The sequence below is a fragment of the Marmota flaviventris genome, chromosome 14, assembly GCF_047511675.1.
Source record: "Marmota flaviventris isolate mMarFla1 chromosome 14, mMarFla1.hap1, whole genome shotgun sequence".
NCBI classification, from domain to species: Eukaryota; Metazoa; Chordata; class Mammalia; order Rodentia; family Sciuridae; genus Marmota; species Marmota flaviventris.
The window spans coordinates 65,246,101-65,262,884 of record NC_092511.1 but is presented as its reverse complement, the minus strand read 5'-3'; the positions used below and the strand labels follow the sequence as shown (position 1 = coordinate 65,262,884).

The following is a 16,784-nucleotide window of genomic DNA, read 5'->3' as shown; positions in this document are numbered from 1 at the left end:
CTTCTGTTCAACATAGTTCTCGAAACACTGGCCAGAGCAATTAGACAGACGAAAGAAATTAAAGGCATCAAAATAGGAAAAGAAGAACTTAAATTATCACTATTTGCAGATGACATGATTCTATACCTAGCAGACCCAAAAGGGTCTACAAAGAAACTATTAGAGCTAATAAATGAATTCAGCAAAGTGGCAGGATATAAAATCAACACGCATAAATCAAAGGCATTCCTGTATATCAGCGACAAATCCTCTGAAATGGAAATGAGGACAACCACTCCATTCACAATATCTTCAAAAAAAAAAAAAAAATACTTGGGAATCAACCTAACAAAAGAGGTGAAAGAATTATACAGGGAAAACTACAGAACCCTAAAGAGAGAAATAGAAGAAGATCTTAGAAGATGGAAAAATATACCCTGTTCATGGATAGGCAGAACTAACATCATCAAAATGGCGATATTACCAAAAGTTCTCTATAGGTTTAATGCAATCCCAATCAAAATCCCAACGGCATTTCTTGTAGAAATAGAGAAAGCAATCATGAAATTCATATGGAAAAATAAAAGACCCAGCCAGAATAGCAAAAACAATGCTAAGCAGGAAGTGTGAATCAGGCGGTATAGCGATACCAGACTTCAAACTATATTACAGAGCAATAGTAACAAAAACAGCATGGTACTGGTACCAAAACAGGCGGGTGGACCAATGGTACAGAATAGAGGACACAGAAAACAATCCACAAAACTACAACTATCTTATATTTGATAAAGGGTCTAAAAGCATGCAATGGAAGAAGGATAGCATCTTCAACAAATGGTGCTGGGAAAACTGGAAATCCATATGCAACAAAATGAAACTGAATCCCTTTCTCTCGCCATGCACAAAGTTAATTCAAAATGGATCAAGGAGCTTGATATCAAATCAGAGACACACCGTCTGATAGAAGAAAAAGTTGGCTACGATCTACATACTGTGGGGTCGGGCTCCAAATTCCTCAATAGGACACCCACAGCACAAAAGTTAATAACTAGAATCAACAAATGGGACTTACTCACACTAAAAAGTTTTTTCTCAGCAAAAGATACAATAAGAGAGGTAAATAGAGAGCCTACATCCTGGGAACAAATCTTTACTCCTCACACTTCAGATAGAGCCCTAATATCCAGAGTATACAAAGAACTCAAAAAATTAGACAATAAGAGAACAAACAACCCAATCAACAAATGGGCCAAGGACCTGAACAGACACTTTTCAGAGGAGGACATACAATCAATCAACAAGTACATGAAAAAATGCTCACCATCTCTAGCAGTCAGAGAAATGCAAATCAAAACCACCCTAAGATACCATCTCACTCCAGTTAGATTGGCAGCCATTATGAAGTCAAACAACAACAAGTGCTGGCGAGGATGTGGGGAAAAGGGTACACTTGTACATTGCTGGTGGGACTGCAAATTGGTGCAGCCAATTTGGAAAGCAGTATGGAGATTTCTTGGAAAGCTGGGAATGGAGCCACCATTTGACCCAGCTATTCCCCTTCTCGGTCTATTCCCTAAAGACCTAAATAGAGCATGCTACAGGGACACTGCTACATCGATGTTCATAGCAGCACAATTCACAATAGCTAGACTGTGGAACCAACCTAGATGCCCTTCAATGGATGAATGGATAAAAAAAATGTGGCATTTATACACAATGGAGTATTACTCTGCATTAAAAAATGACAAAATCATAGAATTTACAGGGAAATGGATGGCATTAGAGCAGATTATGCTAAGTGAAGCTAGCCAATCCCTAAAAAACAAATGCCAAATGTCTTCTTTGTTATAAGGAGAGTAACTAAGAACAGAGTAGGGTCGAAGAGCATGAGAAGAAGATTAATATTAAACAGGGATGAGAGGTGGGAGGGAAAGGGAGAGAGAAGGGAAAATGCATGGAAATGGAAGGAGACCCTCAGAGTTATACAAAAGTACATACAAGAGGAAGTGAGGGGAGGGGGAAAAATAATACAAGGGGGACAAACGAATGTCAGTAGAGGGGGCAGAGAGAGAAGAGGGGAGGGGAGGGGAGGGGAGGGGGGATAGTAGAGGATAGGAAAGGCAGCAGAATACAACAGACACTAGTAGGGCAATATGTAAATCAATGGATGTGTAACTGATGTGATTCTGCAATCTGTATATGGGGTAAAAATGGGAGCTCATAACCCACTTGAATCAAATTGTGAAATATGATATATCAAGAACTATGTAATGTTTTGAACAGCCAACAATAAAAAATTAAAAAAAAAAAAACATGGGAAAAAAAAATTATTGTGTTTGTAGGCCTAGAATTTTGATCCGATTCTTGTTTGCATATTTACTTCTCTGCTGAAATTCTCCATATTGTAATCTATTATTTTTGTCATAAAAGAAATAGTTATTTTCAGATCTTTCTGATACCTCCATTTATTAATCATCTGGGAGTCTATTTCTACCATCTGTTTGTTTTTTCTTTGAACCCACCAAGAAGTCATCTCTCTCATTGCTTTCTCTGCTATACACTTTGCAAATTTTTTTTTTCCCTGTTTCACACCTGGTCATCCTGTAGGTCACACAAACACTGGTAAATTTTCAGTCCACAAATGTAGGAAAGTCATTTATATGAAAGGCCCTTAAAAATATGATTTTTCAAAGACTTCTGTCCCACTGTACTGATAGAAATTACTCTCACTATTGTTTCATAGCATTCTCTTTTGCCCTCTTTTTCATAACCTCTATTTTTCATAACTATAATTTTTATAACCTCTAAATTATATAATCTTTTTTGTTGGTTTTGCTTCTAATTTACACACACCATAACCTCTATTTAGCTGTGGAATATTTATCCCAAGTATACTATTATTATAAATTTATTAATATCCTAGCATATGTGATTAATTTTTCATTGATAGGTTAATATACTGATTGAGAAAATGAGACACAGAATCAATTTTATGTGTCTGTATTTCAGTAGTTTTTGTTTTGACTACATTAACAATATGAACATTGTCTTAATTAAAATATAATTGGAGATTACAGGTTTTGAGTATGAATATCAGTATCCCAAAATGCAGCTAAATACTAATAAGATTTTAGTTTTCTTCAAATTTTTAATGAGTTAACTATTACTGCTACTAGCAAGGAGAAGTTCATAAATTATGGCAAGTAAATTGAAAAGGTGTAAAGGGCATTCATTTTGCAAAAGATGAGTTGAGATTCCTCTTTCTGTTGAAACTGAATTATGTACTTAATTAAATGTGTCAAATTATTTCTAAATATGTGTATGTGATTTGGATTTCAGTGTATGTTTATCTGTGGGGTGGAACCAGCAAAAAAAGTATTAAGTATGTTCATTTACCATTGAAATGTAAAAGTAAAGCAGAATAGGAAGAATTTTAAGTGTGGAAAGCAAAGAAAGAAGAGGCACCATGTAGACATAATATGAGGGTTGAGTAGAAAGGAAAGAAGGGCTCTGGAGATTGTTATGCTTTTTTGTCTCCCTTCTTTTTGTTCTTTTAACATACTTGTTTATGTTTGGTTGGTTTGTAATTTATTTGTATGATGTATACATATATGTACATATCTAAGTATTTGTACAGGTATATATATATATATATATATATGCATATATATACAGATATATACTTATGGCTTTCTCTACCACTGTCCATTATTATCCATTATCCCATTTTTACTCTTAACATAAATAATCCACTGAAATCTAGTAGTTTAGGAGGGCTATAAATTCCTCAGCTTGGCCAGAGAAAGAAGGAGACTCTTTTTAACTGCCTTGCCTCATAATGATATACTTCAATTCTGCTCATAGTCCATGGATGAGAATTAGTTACATGTTTCACACAGGGTATGGCCCTGGCAGGACAGTCACTTTTTAATGATTATTTATACTTTTTATGTATATACACATTTGCATTTCGTCTAACTTTGGTCCATGTTTTTGTTGTTGTTGTTGTTTGTTTGTTTTGCAGTACTAGGTATAGGATTTGATGCTTTACCACTGAAGTATATCCCCAGTCTTTTGTTGTTGTTGTTATTATTTTATTTTGAGACAGGGTTTTGATAAGTTACTGAGGCAGGTGTTGACATTGTGATCCTCCTGTTTCAGCCTCCCAAGTCACTGATATTACAGGTATGTACCACCATTCTACACTAGCCCTTATTATTATTATAGTTTTGAAACTGTTCCTCACACTAATCATAGAATTCTCGAACTTTACCATAATAGACTTAGTCACTAGATCAAGCTATATTGAGTATGGAATCTTCATTTACATAAGAAAAAAACATAATTTTTCATTTTATTTTTAGTTTGAGTTGAGATTTATTTCACTTATCATTTCAGATTTGTTGACACAGAACTTTAGTCTTTAATTGGGGAGAACTAATACTATCTTGGGAAAGAAAGCATTGAAGGGATTGAAGATGCCACTGATTACAATAATAATGACTGTTTACTTGATCAATTGATTGAATGATGGTTACCAACTTACTTGATTAACTAATTGACTCATTCATTTTAAAACATTTTATGGAGGATCTGCAATTTGGCAGTGTCATGCTAGGTGTAAAATGTTGATGTTTAAAACAGAAATCTCACATGATGCTACCAAAGTATTACTAAAATTTTAGAAATACAGATTTATTTGAATGGTCTTGATATTTCAGGTATTTAATAAAAAAGTAAAAATGTAAGCATTAAGTGGCAGAGTTGAAAAAGACTCACATGTTGAACACATGTAATAAATAAATTTTGATGGATTTGTTTTTCACTAAATACTACACTTAGTCTGAGAATAGAGGTGGATTCTTCAAACCACTGCATCATCTGCATGTATTTGTTAAAACCACTTAAAATTTGGAGTAATACATATATAAACCTTATATTCAGTGGTGTGCTGGTAAATGTTTACCCACAGGGTCTCTAAGTATAATTACAACAAGAGTATTGTCTGATATTTTTATATTAATAAGACAAAAGTAACATGATATAGACACAGGTTGAAACTTCATTTGTTTGTTGATGACATGAATGACTTGTTTGTTCAACCAGCAGAGAGCTTTCAAATATTGAAAAACTATTTCTCCATTTTTTTATATTTGCAATTAAATAGCTACAGACACAGTTACACTTTTTAGTTGAGTCTGTTATCAGTATTTTCCTAATTCTCTTCTCGAGTCTGAAAACATAACAATATAATAAATTACATATTTGCTGATTTCAGTGTTATAAATACTCTCATTATGGTCAATTTCAAGTTATCAAGGTCAGGTCATTGATTCTCTTTGAGGTAACAAAAACTATATTATTTCCTTAGTTTATAAATTGTCAAATCAGTAAATGCAAGTTTTAGGTGCACTATATTAGTCAACTTTATACTTTATATAAATCCTAATTGTTTTACCCCTAGTCCTCAGTAGGACCAGTTGCAGGTGGGAATGTGCTACCAAGGAAAAAGGAAAAAGTATAGCTGGCTTCTCTCATTCTTGCTTATCACCTCTACACATACTAACTGCTATTTCTGACCTTCCCATGAAACTTCTGCGGTGATTGAAACTATTGTAAAAAGGATTTATGAGATCTCTGAGCCCAGAGTGAGATGTTGAAAGTTGTTTATTTTTGTTTTGTTTTTAACATATTCTCTGATAGATACGTCACACCACCACCATTAACAATAATGGCCAAAGATGACACGTTTTTCTACATCTTTCTGGTGCCTTTCCACCCTTGATTGGTTTCTGTTTGTGTTTTGTGTTTGCTTTGTCAGTGCAGTCACAGACTCTTCCTGCTGGGGAGTCTTGTCAGGATTTAAAATGGCTCCACGCTGACCTCCCACACAGCCCTCTTCTCTTCCATGGAAAACATATGTACATATATTTATCCAAAAAAAAAATTCTGAAAGTGAAAGCCAATTCCAATACAACACTTACTTTCCTTTGTTCTGGAGAACCCATTTATTTTCTTTTGGATTGTCCCAACAGGCATCAGACACTCTTTCTGGCTGCTGGACTCACTGTTGGAAACACATACAGGATTCTCAAAGAGCCTGTGGAAGCCCCTGTCTCTATACTTAGGCAGAGAAGCTGACATACCTGCTGCTTTCCCTTGGGTCAAGGAATTGTGTATGCCTCTGTGTGCGTGTGTGTGTGTGTGTGTGTGTGTGTGTGTATACAGGTGACGTGTGGACAAAAGTAATACCAGGACAGTTTTTTTCAAACAAACTTTCCAGGCAAAATCTCTGCCACTATCAGTTCTGTTTACCTAACTCTATCCTTACAGTGTGCTCAAGACGTCTGAAACTGATTTAGGTCTACATTCTGTATAAAGTTATGCATACTATCTAGTATTATCAGACTCAAAACCATCTCTTTGTCATTCAAAAGCCAATAGATGGAAAGGAGGGTTGGGAGGAAGGTGGCAGGGTGATATCTTTAAAAAGAAAATCCACAGAGCTGAAATGACCTCAGCAACTGGTTCCTGTGATCCTGCAGCAAGGCTTTCAAATGGATAGCACAGAGTAACAAGCAGGAGTTTAGTAGAGAGAAAGTGAGATAAGCACATTGTGCATGCACTGAATAGATGTCTCTGAGACAATGATGTAGTTCTTACACAGAGTCTGGGTTTATAAAGGAATTGGGGTCCCTCTGTTCTTTCCCTAGTTTCTCATATCCCTTTAAGTGTTTTCTTGCTCTTTGTATATCCCTTAGCAAATTTTCTTTGTCAGGGTTCTGATGACCTCACAAGGGGTGACTCTGATAGTTGTGACATGATCTTGAAACAATAGATCCCTTAAGGGGTTATTATGAACTCTACTGGGGGAGGTTTGACATTCCAATTCACATATTCCAGATATTTGTCTCTTTTGATCAAGTTTTCTGCTATCTATAGTCCTGACTTATGGACTTTCTTTGATGGATATGTCTGATGTCCTCCCTGTAAATTACTGTCCTTCATTGTCCTCTCCCTATGCACCTGCTCCTGGCTGACTATCTACCTAATACTTTCTTTCCAAACAAAGGTCATCTTAGGAAACTCAACTGCTAAAATTGGCTTTTAAAGAGAAGGAAGGCTGGTAGTGAGATAATGGGAAGACTTCATGCCACGGGTGGCATTCAGATTCAGGAACCTTCTTCCATCACTCAGGGCATGTTTTCCTTTCTTTTCTGCCAGTGTGATAATAATTGATCATTATCTTCTAGGCCAGTCCCCTCACCTCTTTGTTTTTTTCCCCACAATTCTTTAAACAAGCACATATTTCCCCACAAATTGAACATTAGTCTACTTTTAATTAAAGAACAGGATTAGCAAATCCTGGGCCTGAACTTTGACGTTATTTGGAGAGTATCAGATATTCCAAATTCTGAAAAACTAAAGATTATGGATTAGGAGGTCCTGGTACAAATATTTTTCTAGTTCCATTTACTGCAAGAACTGATGGTTGCAGTTAGTGTCCCAGTCACTTAAAGGCTGACAAAATGTGAATCAAAGGGGAAAAACAAAGAATAACTTTAGCAGGGTCAATTTGCATAGTAGAACTAATCTAGAATAGGGTAGCACAAGACACATTCCATTGCCAATATCACTGTTTTACTACTGTCTACAATGTAACTCAGTCTTTTTCTTGATATCTTACACAAAACTTGTATTTTACCCCATTATTACACTATAAACAAAGTTATCATCTTCAAGAATTTTTTATATACTCTAAAAGCTATTCTCATATCTCAATAGCCAACCTACATGCCCTTCAGTGGATGGATGGATAAAAAAAAATGTGGTATATATATATATATACACAATGGAATTTTACTCAGCAATAAAAGAGAACAAAATCATGGCATTTGCAAGTAAATGAATGGCCTTGGAGAAGATAATGCTAAGTGAAGTTAGCCAATCCCGCAAAAAACAACCAAATGTTTTCTCTGATATAAGGAGGCTAACTTATAGTGGGGTAGGGAGGGAGAACATGGGAGGAATAGATGAATTCTAGATAGGGCAGAGGGGGTGGGAGGAAAAGGGAGGGGGCAGGGGATTACCAAGGATGGTGGAATGTGATGGACATCATTATCCAAAGTACATGTATGAAGACACGAATTGGTGTCAACATACTTTATATACAACCAGAGATATGAAAAATTGTGTTGTTTATGTGTAATAAGAATTGTAATGCAATCTGCTGTCATTTATTTTTTAAATAAATTGAAATATGAAAAAAAGAAAATTTACACATGGATAGAAAAAATATCGTTCATACAATATTTGTTATAATTAGAAATTAGAAAAAAAAGACAAAGTATATTTAACAGGCAAAGTCAAATATATCCTGATTAAGCTTTCTAGAAAAATCATCTCTCAGCATTTTATTTTGCCCCCATGTAAATGAAAATATAGACATAAATAGCTAGACTCTCTTCATCTTGTGGTTACTGGAGTTCTCTGTCCCTGGTCTCCTTACATTCTACATGGTGGTCATACTTTCCTGTTGGCCAGTTCAAAACTTTATTGTAATTTTAATGGCAGCATGCATTCTTTTTTATGAATATATTATTTTTGCTTAACTAATCAATCATCTACTATTGAATATTTGGGTGCAATTTGTTTCTATGTAAACTGCAGTACTTTGAACAAATTGTATGTGTATCATTTATATTGATTTATTTCCTTTCAGTAACCACAATAATATTGCCTCTTGTGGTGTGCATTTGCATTTTAATAGGTATTAAGCCTTAAGCCAAAGGCACACATTTCTAAAATAGAAATTCAGGTATCAGTTAATGGGAAAAGGATATATTTGAGGGACATATTATCCCTTTCTGTTCCTGGAGAAATCTTAGTAATTAGACAATTGCCTGTGACTGCCTACTCATGAATCTCAATCAAATTATGTGTGTTATTCCTATGATAAGCCTCTTTTAATTATTAATATTTTGGCAAATAATCTAAAACCAAGTTATTCCTAAAAATATTCATTTGCAATGATCCACAGAAATTCTAGATGCTTATGTAAAATTCATTTAAAGTTCTCATATCTGCTGAATTAGGTTAGCAATCATACTTAATAGTCTCTCTTCTGCATTCCATTGGTTCATTCTCTTGGATCATTTGAAAAAGTTGTTATCCCCCAGAGAATTATGTAATAAAGTAGTAAGAGTGGAGAACAAAATGCAGATGATGCATTATATTATTAGGGTTTTAATATTTATTAGAATTTTAAGAAAAGCATAGATTTTTTTAAGTTATCTCTCTCGTAGTTTACGATTTCTTCAGTCTTCATTCTGAGGATTTCTAGAACTTTTAGAGAAATACCATAATAATACAGGATAGAAGTGCTTTTGTTTCACTGGTATTGCACATTACAGTAAAACACTTGCATAAGTAAAACGTGCATTATAAATGTGGATGAGTTTAAGGAAAGTGCACTAAAGATTCTGAGCTGAAATTGTACTCTTGTCCAACTTCTTAGTCTCTTACTTAACCTTCACTCATGGTAAAATAGTGTACATGACAATTGCCTTGAAACTAAAAACTATAAACTTTTACAAAGTCCCATTCTAGACTGCTCAATAAAATGCACAGAATTGGAAAATGTATGTTATATTGTTGAAAGCTGAGAACTTTTTATTAGACTTTAATTTTTTAAATTTAACTATCTTTACAGTCTATCAAATTGCATCTCCCCCGCCTACAGTAAGAATGCTTCCTTATATGGTTAGTTTAAAAGTTTAAATAATTATAAACCAACGGCAATATTAAATAAAACTCAAATTTATCTGTCATTGAAAAAAATGATGATAAATCACCTGTGACGTGAAGAAAAAAAAATTGAGGTCAAGATAACTTTGTAATTAATAAGTATTGTGTAATATTTAGAGAAGCAGTATTTTATTTAATATTTGCAGTCACTAGAAGAAACCATTTGGCATAAATCTTTCATAATTTATATTATTGGAGGGGGGAAAAAACGATCCTGTGCCTTTAATTTCCCTTTCTGAGCAAGGGAAGGCTGCACACCACTGACAAGCTCACTTGTTCCTGTCTTTAATGTGCAATCTGTTTTCTCCAGCGGAGGGCACTCAGTGTATCACAAACTCAAGCATTAGCACCAACAAGCTCTGAGCATCATCAGTCTCTGGAAAGCCTTCTGAATTAGACAAGGGCTGCCTCTCAGCACAGCTACAAAACACTTTAAACCTGACCAGCTAAATGGATAAACCTAGCCTGCATAGCTTTTAAACTGGGGTCTCATACAGCACAGGAGGCCTGCTTGCTTCAAGAACTGAAAATCCAGAGGATGAATTGCTTTATCTGGGAATGGCAAAAGCTAGCACAATAAGGAATGCCAGGTATTCTGAAGATTTTATTTTTTTCCTCTCTTTTCACAGAGAAGTTGGTTACCTCCGAGATGGGGCTGTAGCTCTTTTGCACAGATTGCCAATTACTGCTGATGGGTCTCTGGTGAATTACACAATGGTCCTCAGAGCCTAGAGGCCCTCCCCCCTTAGCCCCCCCCCCAACGGCTTCCTCCTCCCTGCCCCTTCATCCCACCCCGTGCTGATTTTTTTTTTTAAATATATATGTATATACATATTTTTTTTGCCTGTCTTCTCCGGGGAAGTTTGTATGGGGCTACTAGCTCACATGCGGGATCAGAATGGTGTGAATGACAGCCGCACTGTGTCATGAAGGTGGTGGTGATTTCAGCACGAGAGACCAAATAAGAAGAAAGCTGAGAGAGGGGGGAAACGTTTTTGGATGACAAAGGATGGGTAAGTGAACTTTTGTTGTTTCCTTCTTAGCAAAGCTGATCCTCTTGCTTTCCTATCCTCAGTCCTGGCATTAGCTGATAAAAGACGTGGAAACAGGCAAAAAGCGGCAGGCTTGAGTTTGCCAGTTGACTCACTAGAGTTGCTATTATATTTTTAGATCATTTTCCTTTTTGCAGTGTTTTTTTGTTTAATCCATAAATGCATAACGCGGACTTAAACAGACTCTAGAGAAATATCTTTAAGACCGTCTCTGCCGCCTGCGTATCCACAGCTTGGGAATTGAGCAGGAGATAAATATTGTGTTTGTCTCTGTTCCTTGTTAATATTAGCCACGCTTGTATTTCTGGTTGCTGTCAGGAAGATTGTTAACACTTTACTGCGTGTGTGTGTGTGTGTGTGTGTGTGTAGGGGTGGGGTCCTGACTTTATCAAAGGTTGCACAAGGGCTTGTTTTATCTTTGAAGCTGTATCCTGAACACAGCTTCCAAATTTCCAGCAGTCATTTGCCAGTCTTATTTTTTCAAGTGTGACTGGCTTTATCCCCCCCCCCTTTCTACTGTCTGGGAGAGCTGGAATGTATTTCAATGAGTCTGTAGCTGGCAAAAGGACAGAGCAAGATCGAGTTTTAAATTTAAAAAAAAAAAGAAAAAGAAACTTAACTGTTTGAGAAGAAGGAGGGTTTTTAGATTAGGGTTTGGCTGAATGCCTCTCGGTTAAAATATGAATATTAAAGAGAAAAAAACTGCAGCACACGGTAGTTTTTTTTTTTTTCCACCGTTAAGAAATAATAAATCTACTGTCGACGGAGGAAAGAAGTCCCTTAACATGCAATGACTTGGAAATGCAGCATAAGTGCCAATAGACTGCAACTTTGCAGGCTTTCTGAAGTTAATGGAGGCAGGGGAGAAAAAAAAGTCAGTGAGAAATGTGAGCAGTTCCGGATAGTGGGGAGGGGGCTAGGAGTCTGCCGTTTCTTTCCTTGTTTATCCCTGAAATTTGCAAAAGCAACTCTGAAAAATAACAGCAAACTAATATACACAAGATTATTTTGCATTTTATGCAACTATTTAGTAAGAATTTGACAATCTTAACTTTGGAGTGTTGTCTGATAAGGGTGTTTATGTCTCCTAGCTCATGTGTCACTGGGGTTGGAGTCACAGTATGCAACAATATAAGCTTATTAACAAATCCAGACTACCTCATGTTGTTATCAGTCTTCACACTATGCTCCATGGGCTGCCTATGCTAGTCCCAATGCCATTTTTCAGAGCTCCTATCTTTCCATCCCATTACGCAATAAGTGTACGAATTCAGGCAGGACAAACTTGGATTACCTTGACAGCTTCCTGAAGCTCGTTTGCTAAATCACAGGCTCTTTGCTCAACTAGGAAAGATGTGCAAGTACTGGGCTTACCAAGTCACACTTTTGCAATAGTACATTTCCTTTTGATACTGTTGTTCAACACAGTTAACTAGCCAAATATTATTATTATTATTATTATTATTATTAAAATCTCAGCTTCCAGTGAAAAGAAAGGCTCTGTGCTTTTCTGTTGAGATACATACACAGGAACTCCTGAAACTCGGAAAGCCTTTTCTTAGTTCTACAGCTCTGTGGTGATTTGAAGATCAAGGAAGAAAGAATGAAACCTAAACAGCAAATATGCAACACTGAAGAAAATGATGCTTTAGTTAAATGTGTTCCTAAATCAACTGCCCCATTACTGCACTAGACAAAATGCCCCTGATGTGAGTAAGCTGGTGGTGATGTGTTTTAATACCTTCACAATGTACATCTGTCTTCTTTTTAATATTGTAGGTTTCCACTTAATTACGCAGCTGAAAGGCATGAGTGTGGTTCTGGTGCTACTTCCTACACTGCTGCTTGTTGTGCTCACGGGAGCTCAGAGAGCTTGCCCGAAGAACTGCAGATGTGATGGCAAAATTGTGTACTGTGAGTCTCATGCTTTCGCAGATATCCCTGAGAACATTTCTGGAGGGTCACAAGGCTTATCATTAAGGTTCAACAGCATACAGAAGCTCAAATCCAATCAGTTTGCCGGCCTTAACCAGCTTATATGGCTTTATCTCGACCATAATTACATTAGCTCAGTGGATGAAGATGCATTTCAAGGGATCCGTCGACTCAAAGAATTAATTTTAAGCTCCAACAAAATTACCTATCTGCACAATAAAACATTTCACCCAGTTCCCAATCTCCGCAATCTGGACCTCTCCTACAATAAACTTCAGACATTGCAATCTGAACAATTTAAAGGCCTTCGGAAACTCATCATTTTGCACTTGAGATCTAACTCACTCAAGACTGTGCCGATAAGAGTTTTTCAAGACTGTCGGAATCTTGACTTTCTGGATTTGGGGTACAATCGTCTTAGAAGCCTATCCCGAAATGCTTTTGCTGGCCTTTTGAAATTAAAGGAGCTCCACTTGGAGCACAACCAATTTTCCAAGATCAACTTTGCTCATTTTCCACGTCTCTTCAACCTCCGTTCCATTTACTTACAGTGGAACAGGATTCGCTCAATTAGCCAAGGCTTGACATGGACTTGGAGTTCCTTACACAACTTGGATTTATCAGGGAATGACATCCAAGGAATTGAGCCGGGCACATTTAAATGCCTCCCCAATTTGCAGAAATTGAATTTGGATTCCAACAAGCTTACCAACATCTCACAGGAAACTGTGAATGCGTGGATATCATTAATATCCATTACCTTGTCTGGAAATATGTGGGAATGCAGTCGGAGCATCTGTCCTCTATATTATTGGCTTAAGAATTTCAAAGGTAATAAGGAAAGCACTATGATATGTGCAGGACCTAAGCACATCCAGGGCGAAAAGGTTAGCGATGCTGTGGAAACATACAACATCTGTTCTGAAGTCCAGGTGGTCAACACAGAGAGGTCACACCTGATGCCCCAAACTCCCCACAAGCCTCTGGTTATCCCGAAACCTACCATCTTCAAACCAGATGCCAGCCAACCCACCCTGGAAACACCAAGCCCTTCCCCAGGGTTCCAGATCCCTGGCACAGAGCAAGAGTATGAGCATGTTTCATTTCACAAAATTATCGCAGGGAGTGTGGCTCTGTTTCTCTCGGTGGCCATGATCCTCTTGGTGATCTATGTGTCTTGGAAACGCTATCCAGCCAGCATGAAACAACTCCAACAACACTCTCTCATGAAGAGGCGGCGGAAAAAGGCCAGAGAGTCTGAAAGACAAATGAATTCCCCTTTACAGGAGTATTATGTGGACTACAAGCCTACAAACTCTGAGACCATGGATATATCCGTCAATGGATCTGGGCCCTGCACATATACCATCTCTGGCTCCAGGGAATGTGAGGTATGAACCATGATCCTCCTAAAAGCATTTCTACTGCGGGGAAGGAGAGGTAAATGTTTGAAGCTCTAGAGGTGTCTCTAATCACTAGAAAGATTAATGACCCTTTTGCTTTTGGGGTTTTGCTCAGTGTGAAAGGTTACTTAATTAAATTACAACCACCAGGAAATTGACTGCTTTTTTTTTTTTTAATGGTTGAAACTTGAAGGAAGTTCATTCAAGGATGAGATTAAGTTGGAATAAAGCATTATGTTAAAACACCTGCTTTTTTTTTTTAAACAGTTTGTATACAGGGGTTGGACTTAAACACACACACACACACACACACACATGAAACTCTTTTCATTCTGAAACTTATGTCTGGTTCTTGGTATTTGACTTTTGTCATGGAGTAAAGAAGGAGGGACCAGCTTAATTTAAAAACAAAGTAAGCTTACCAAAATTTCAGGAGGTAACAAAGAAGATTTAAACCAAAGAGCACTTTACCCAAGGGTTGATTTTTGTTGTAAATCTTCAGTTTTAATTAAAGCATGCAACAGGGATCTCATATCCCTGTCATTTGCCATTTAGTTATGATACCAGCATAGAGAATGTCAGAGGCCTACTGTGTAATTGTATCAAGCTATTAAGGATCCTTCCTTTCTTCTTTCCTTCCTTCCTTCCTCCCTTCCTTCCTTCCATCCCTTTTTATTATTATTTTTTAAATTACTGGGAACATAGATCACTTTTTGAAGTTGTTTTTTTTTTTTTAAAGTGCTATTTGTGTGAAATGAGAATGAAACTTCAATTCCAGTTTTGGATCTGTCCTGGTAACTGATATCAGGAACAATGTTGTGGATGATTTAGCAATAACATAATGACAGGCATAACAGGAACTGTTTGTCAGTTTTGCTGTCATCCCCCCTCCCACCCAAAAAAATGACATGTGGTCTTGTTAATCTTACCCAAAATTAAGTGATGCAAATATTTACAAATAAAAGGAATAAGGCTTGTTCTGGGTATCTATCCCTATCTGTAGAAGCCTTGAACAAAGGTATGCTTTTCATGATATGCTATTTTTGTATACAGGAGAATAAATTCAGACCCAGTTTCGATTATTTAACTTTGAAAATCATTTATAGGACTGTGTTAATGAGTAGAAAAGTAGTCACAAGCTTTTTACTTGTCAATAAATGACACTGGATGTAACTGTTCTTTTCTTGGTAAAACTGATTATAATGTGCAAAGACTCTGACTTCCCAGGCCTTGTTGCTGGAATAAACTAGTGAAGACAGGTTGTGCTCTGGCAATATGTTCTTTTAGTATCTGATTTTAGATGATTTCTTTTTCAAAAGAGTTTTACTAAGTATTTAAAGACTTTGCCCTTTCTTAGTTATAACAGTTGGAAAACATGATTTTCTCTTTGATAATATATATCAATTTTTCCATGATCTTAAATACAAATGCTATTGAAAATGTTTTCAGACAGAGCACTGAATTTGAAACAATATCCAACTCAGTACAAAAATTTGGACTATTGAACTGTTCTCCACAGAATCTATTTTCTCTTTTTTTTGTGTATCATTGAAAAGAAGAAACGGAATCTCAGATAATAAATCCCTGAAAAAAAAAATCTGTATAAGCAATTGCCCTTAAAAATAAAGAGAATAAAATATTTCTATAAAAGTCTAACAAAGCTTGATGTTTTTCTTGCAGGCCCACATTGATATAATGCAATGTGAATCTAAGTAACACAAAGTTGTACTCTTTTATTCTGGGTTCTCCTTGTATTTTGTGTTCCTCTTAGAGGATAGTAACAGAAAAAAGAAAAGGAAAATCCAGGTCTATTCATTCGTTTACTCTTGACTTCTGGAATAGAATGGTAATCTTTATCTAGTGAAATCACCAGAAGGAAAAAAGATTCTTAAAAAAATTAGGACCTAAAACAGGTGTCCTAAAAGTGTTCCAGCATTTAAATTACACAAGTTATTCCTTTAAAATTCTAGGCATTACCATGATAGGAAAAGAAAAAAAAAAAAAAGAAAAACTCTGGTACTACTGTGTATTGCATAGATGGAGTATGAGGTTGTGAAATTGCTCCAGCATTGTTGAGAATGAAGTGGTTATTAAGGCATTAAAGAAGTAATAATTTTATTAACTATTGTAATGATGCCATTGAGTCAAAAAGTTTGGTCTGTGCCAGATCAAACTCTCCATGCAGTAAAAAGTGGAAAATGGTAGGCTATATGTTTAACCCTATTGCATTCACTTGGGAAGGTACAGGAGTGCCATCAAACTATATGTAGACGAATATTAACTTGTTTTGAAACACATATATATTAAAGCAAGCAACACAGCCAATTATATCCCTTTTTGACAGGGTGTTCAGTTAGAAGTGGATAAAAAAAATAAGGAAAAGCAAATTCTAAGAAATGGTTATTACAAAATCCCCAGTTTATCCTGACTTCTTTGTCAACCCAACAAAAATTTATTCCTATTGAGAAACATCCCTGGAGAGAAAACTTTTCTATGAAATGGAGTCAAGAAAGAGGAATGGTTTTCCTAAGTTTAAAATTATTTTAGGAAGAGTAAATGTATGTTGAATTTGAACTCAGCATTGTTCATAAATTTCAAATACCAATAG

The 16,784-nt window shown here is 36.2% G+C and overlaps 1 protein-coding gene across 1 annotated transcript; it reads left to right on the top strand.

Moving 5' to 3' along the window:
• Positions 1-10,765: 10,765 nt before the first annotated feature.
• Lrrtm4 (leucine rich repeat transmembrane neuronal 4) lies at positions 10,766-14,754 on the top strand. Its single transcript, XM_071601247.1, has 2 exons — positions 10,766-10,799; positions 12,618-14,754. The coding sequence occupies exons 1-2, from the start codon at positions 10,796-10,798 to the stop codon at positions 14,168-14,170; spliced, it is 1,557 nt and encodes a 518-aa protein (XP_071457348.1). The 5' UTR covers positions 10,766-10,795; the 3' UTR covers positions 14,171-14,754.
• Positions 14,755-16,784: the final 2,030 nt, after the last annotated feature.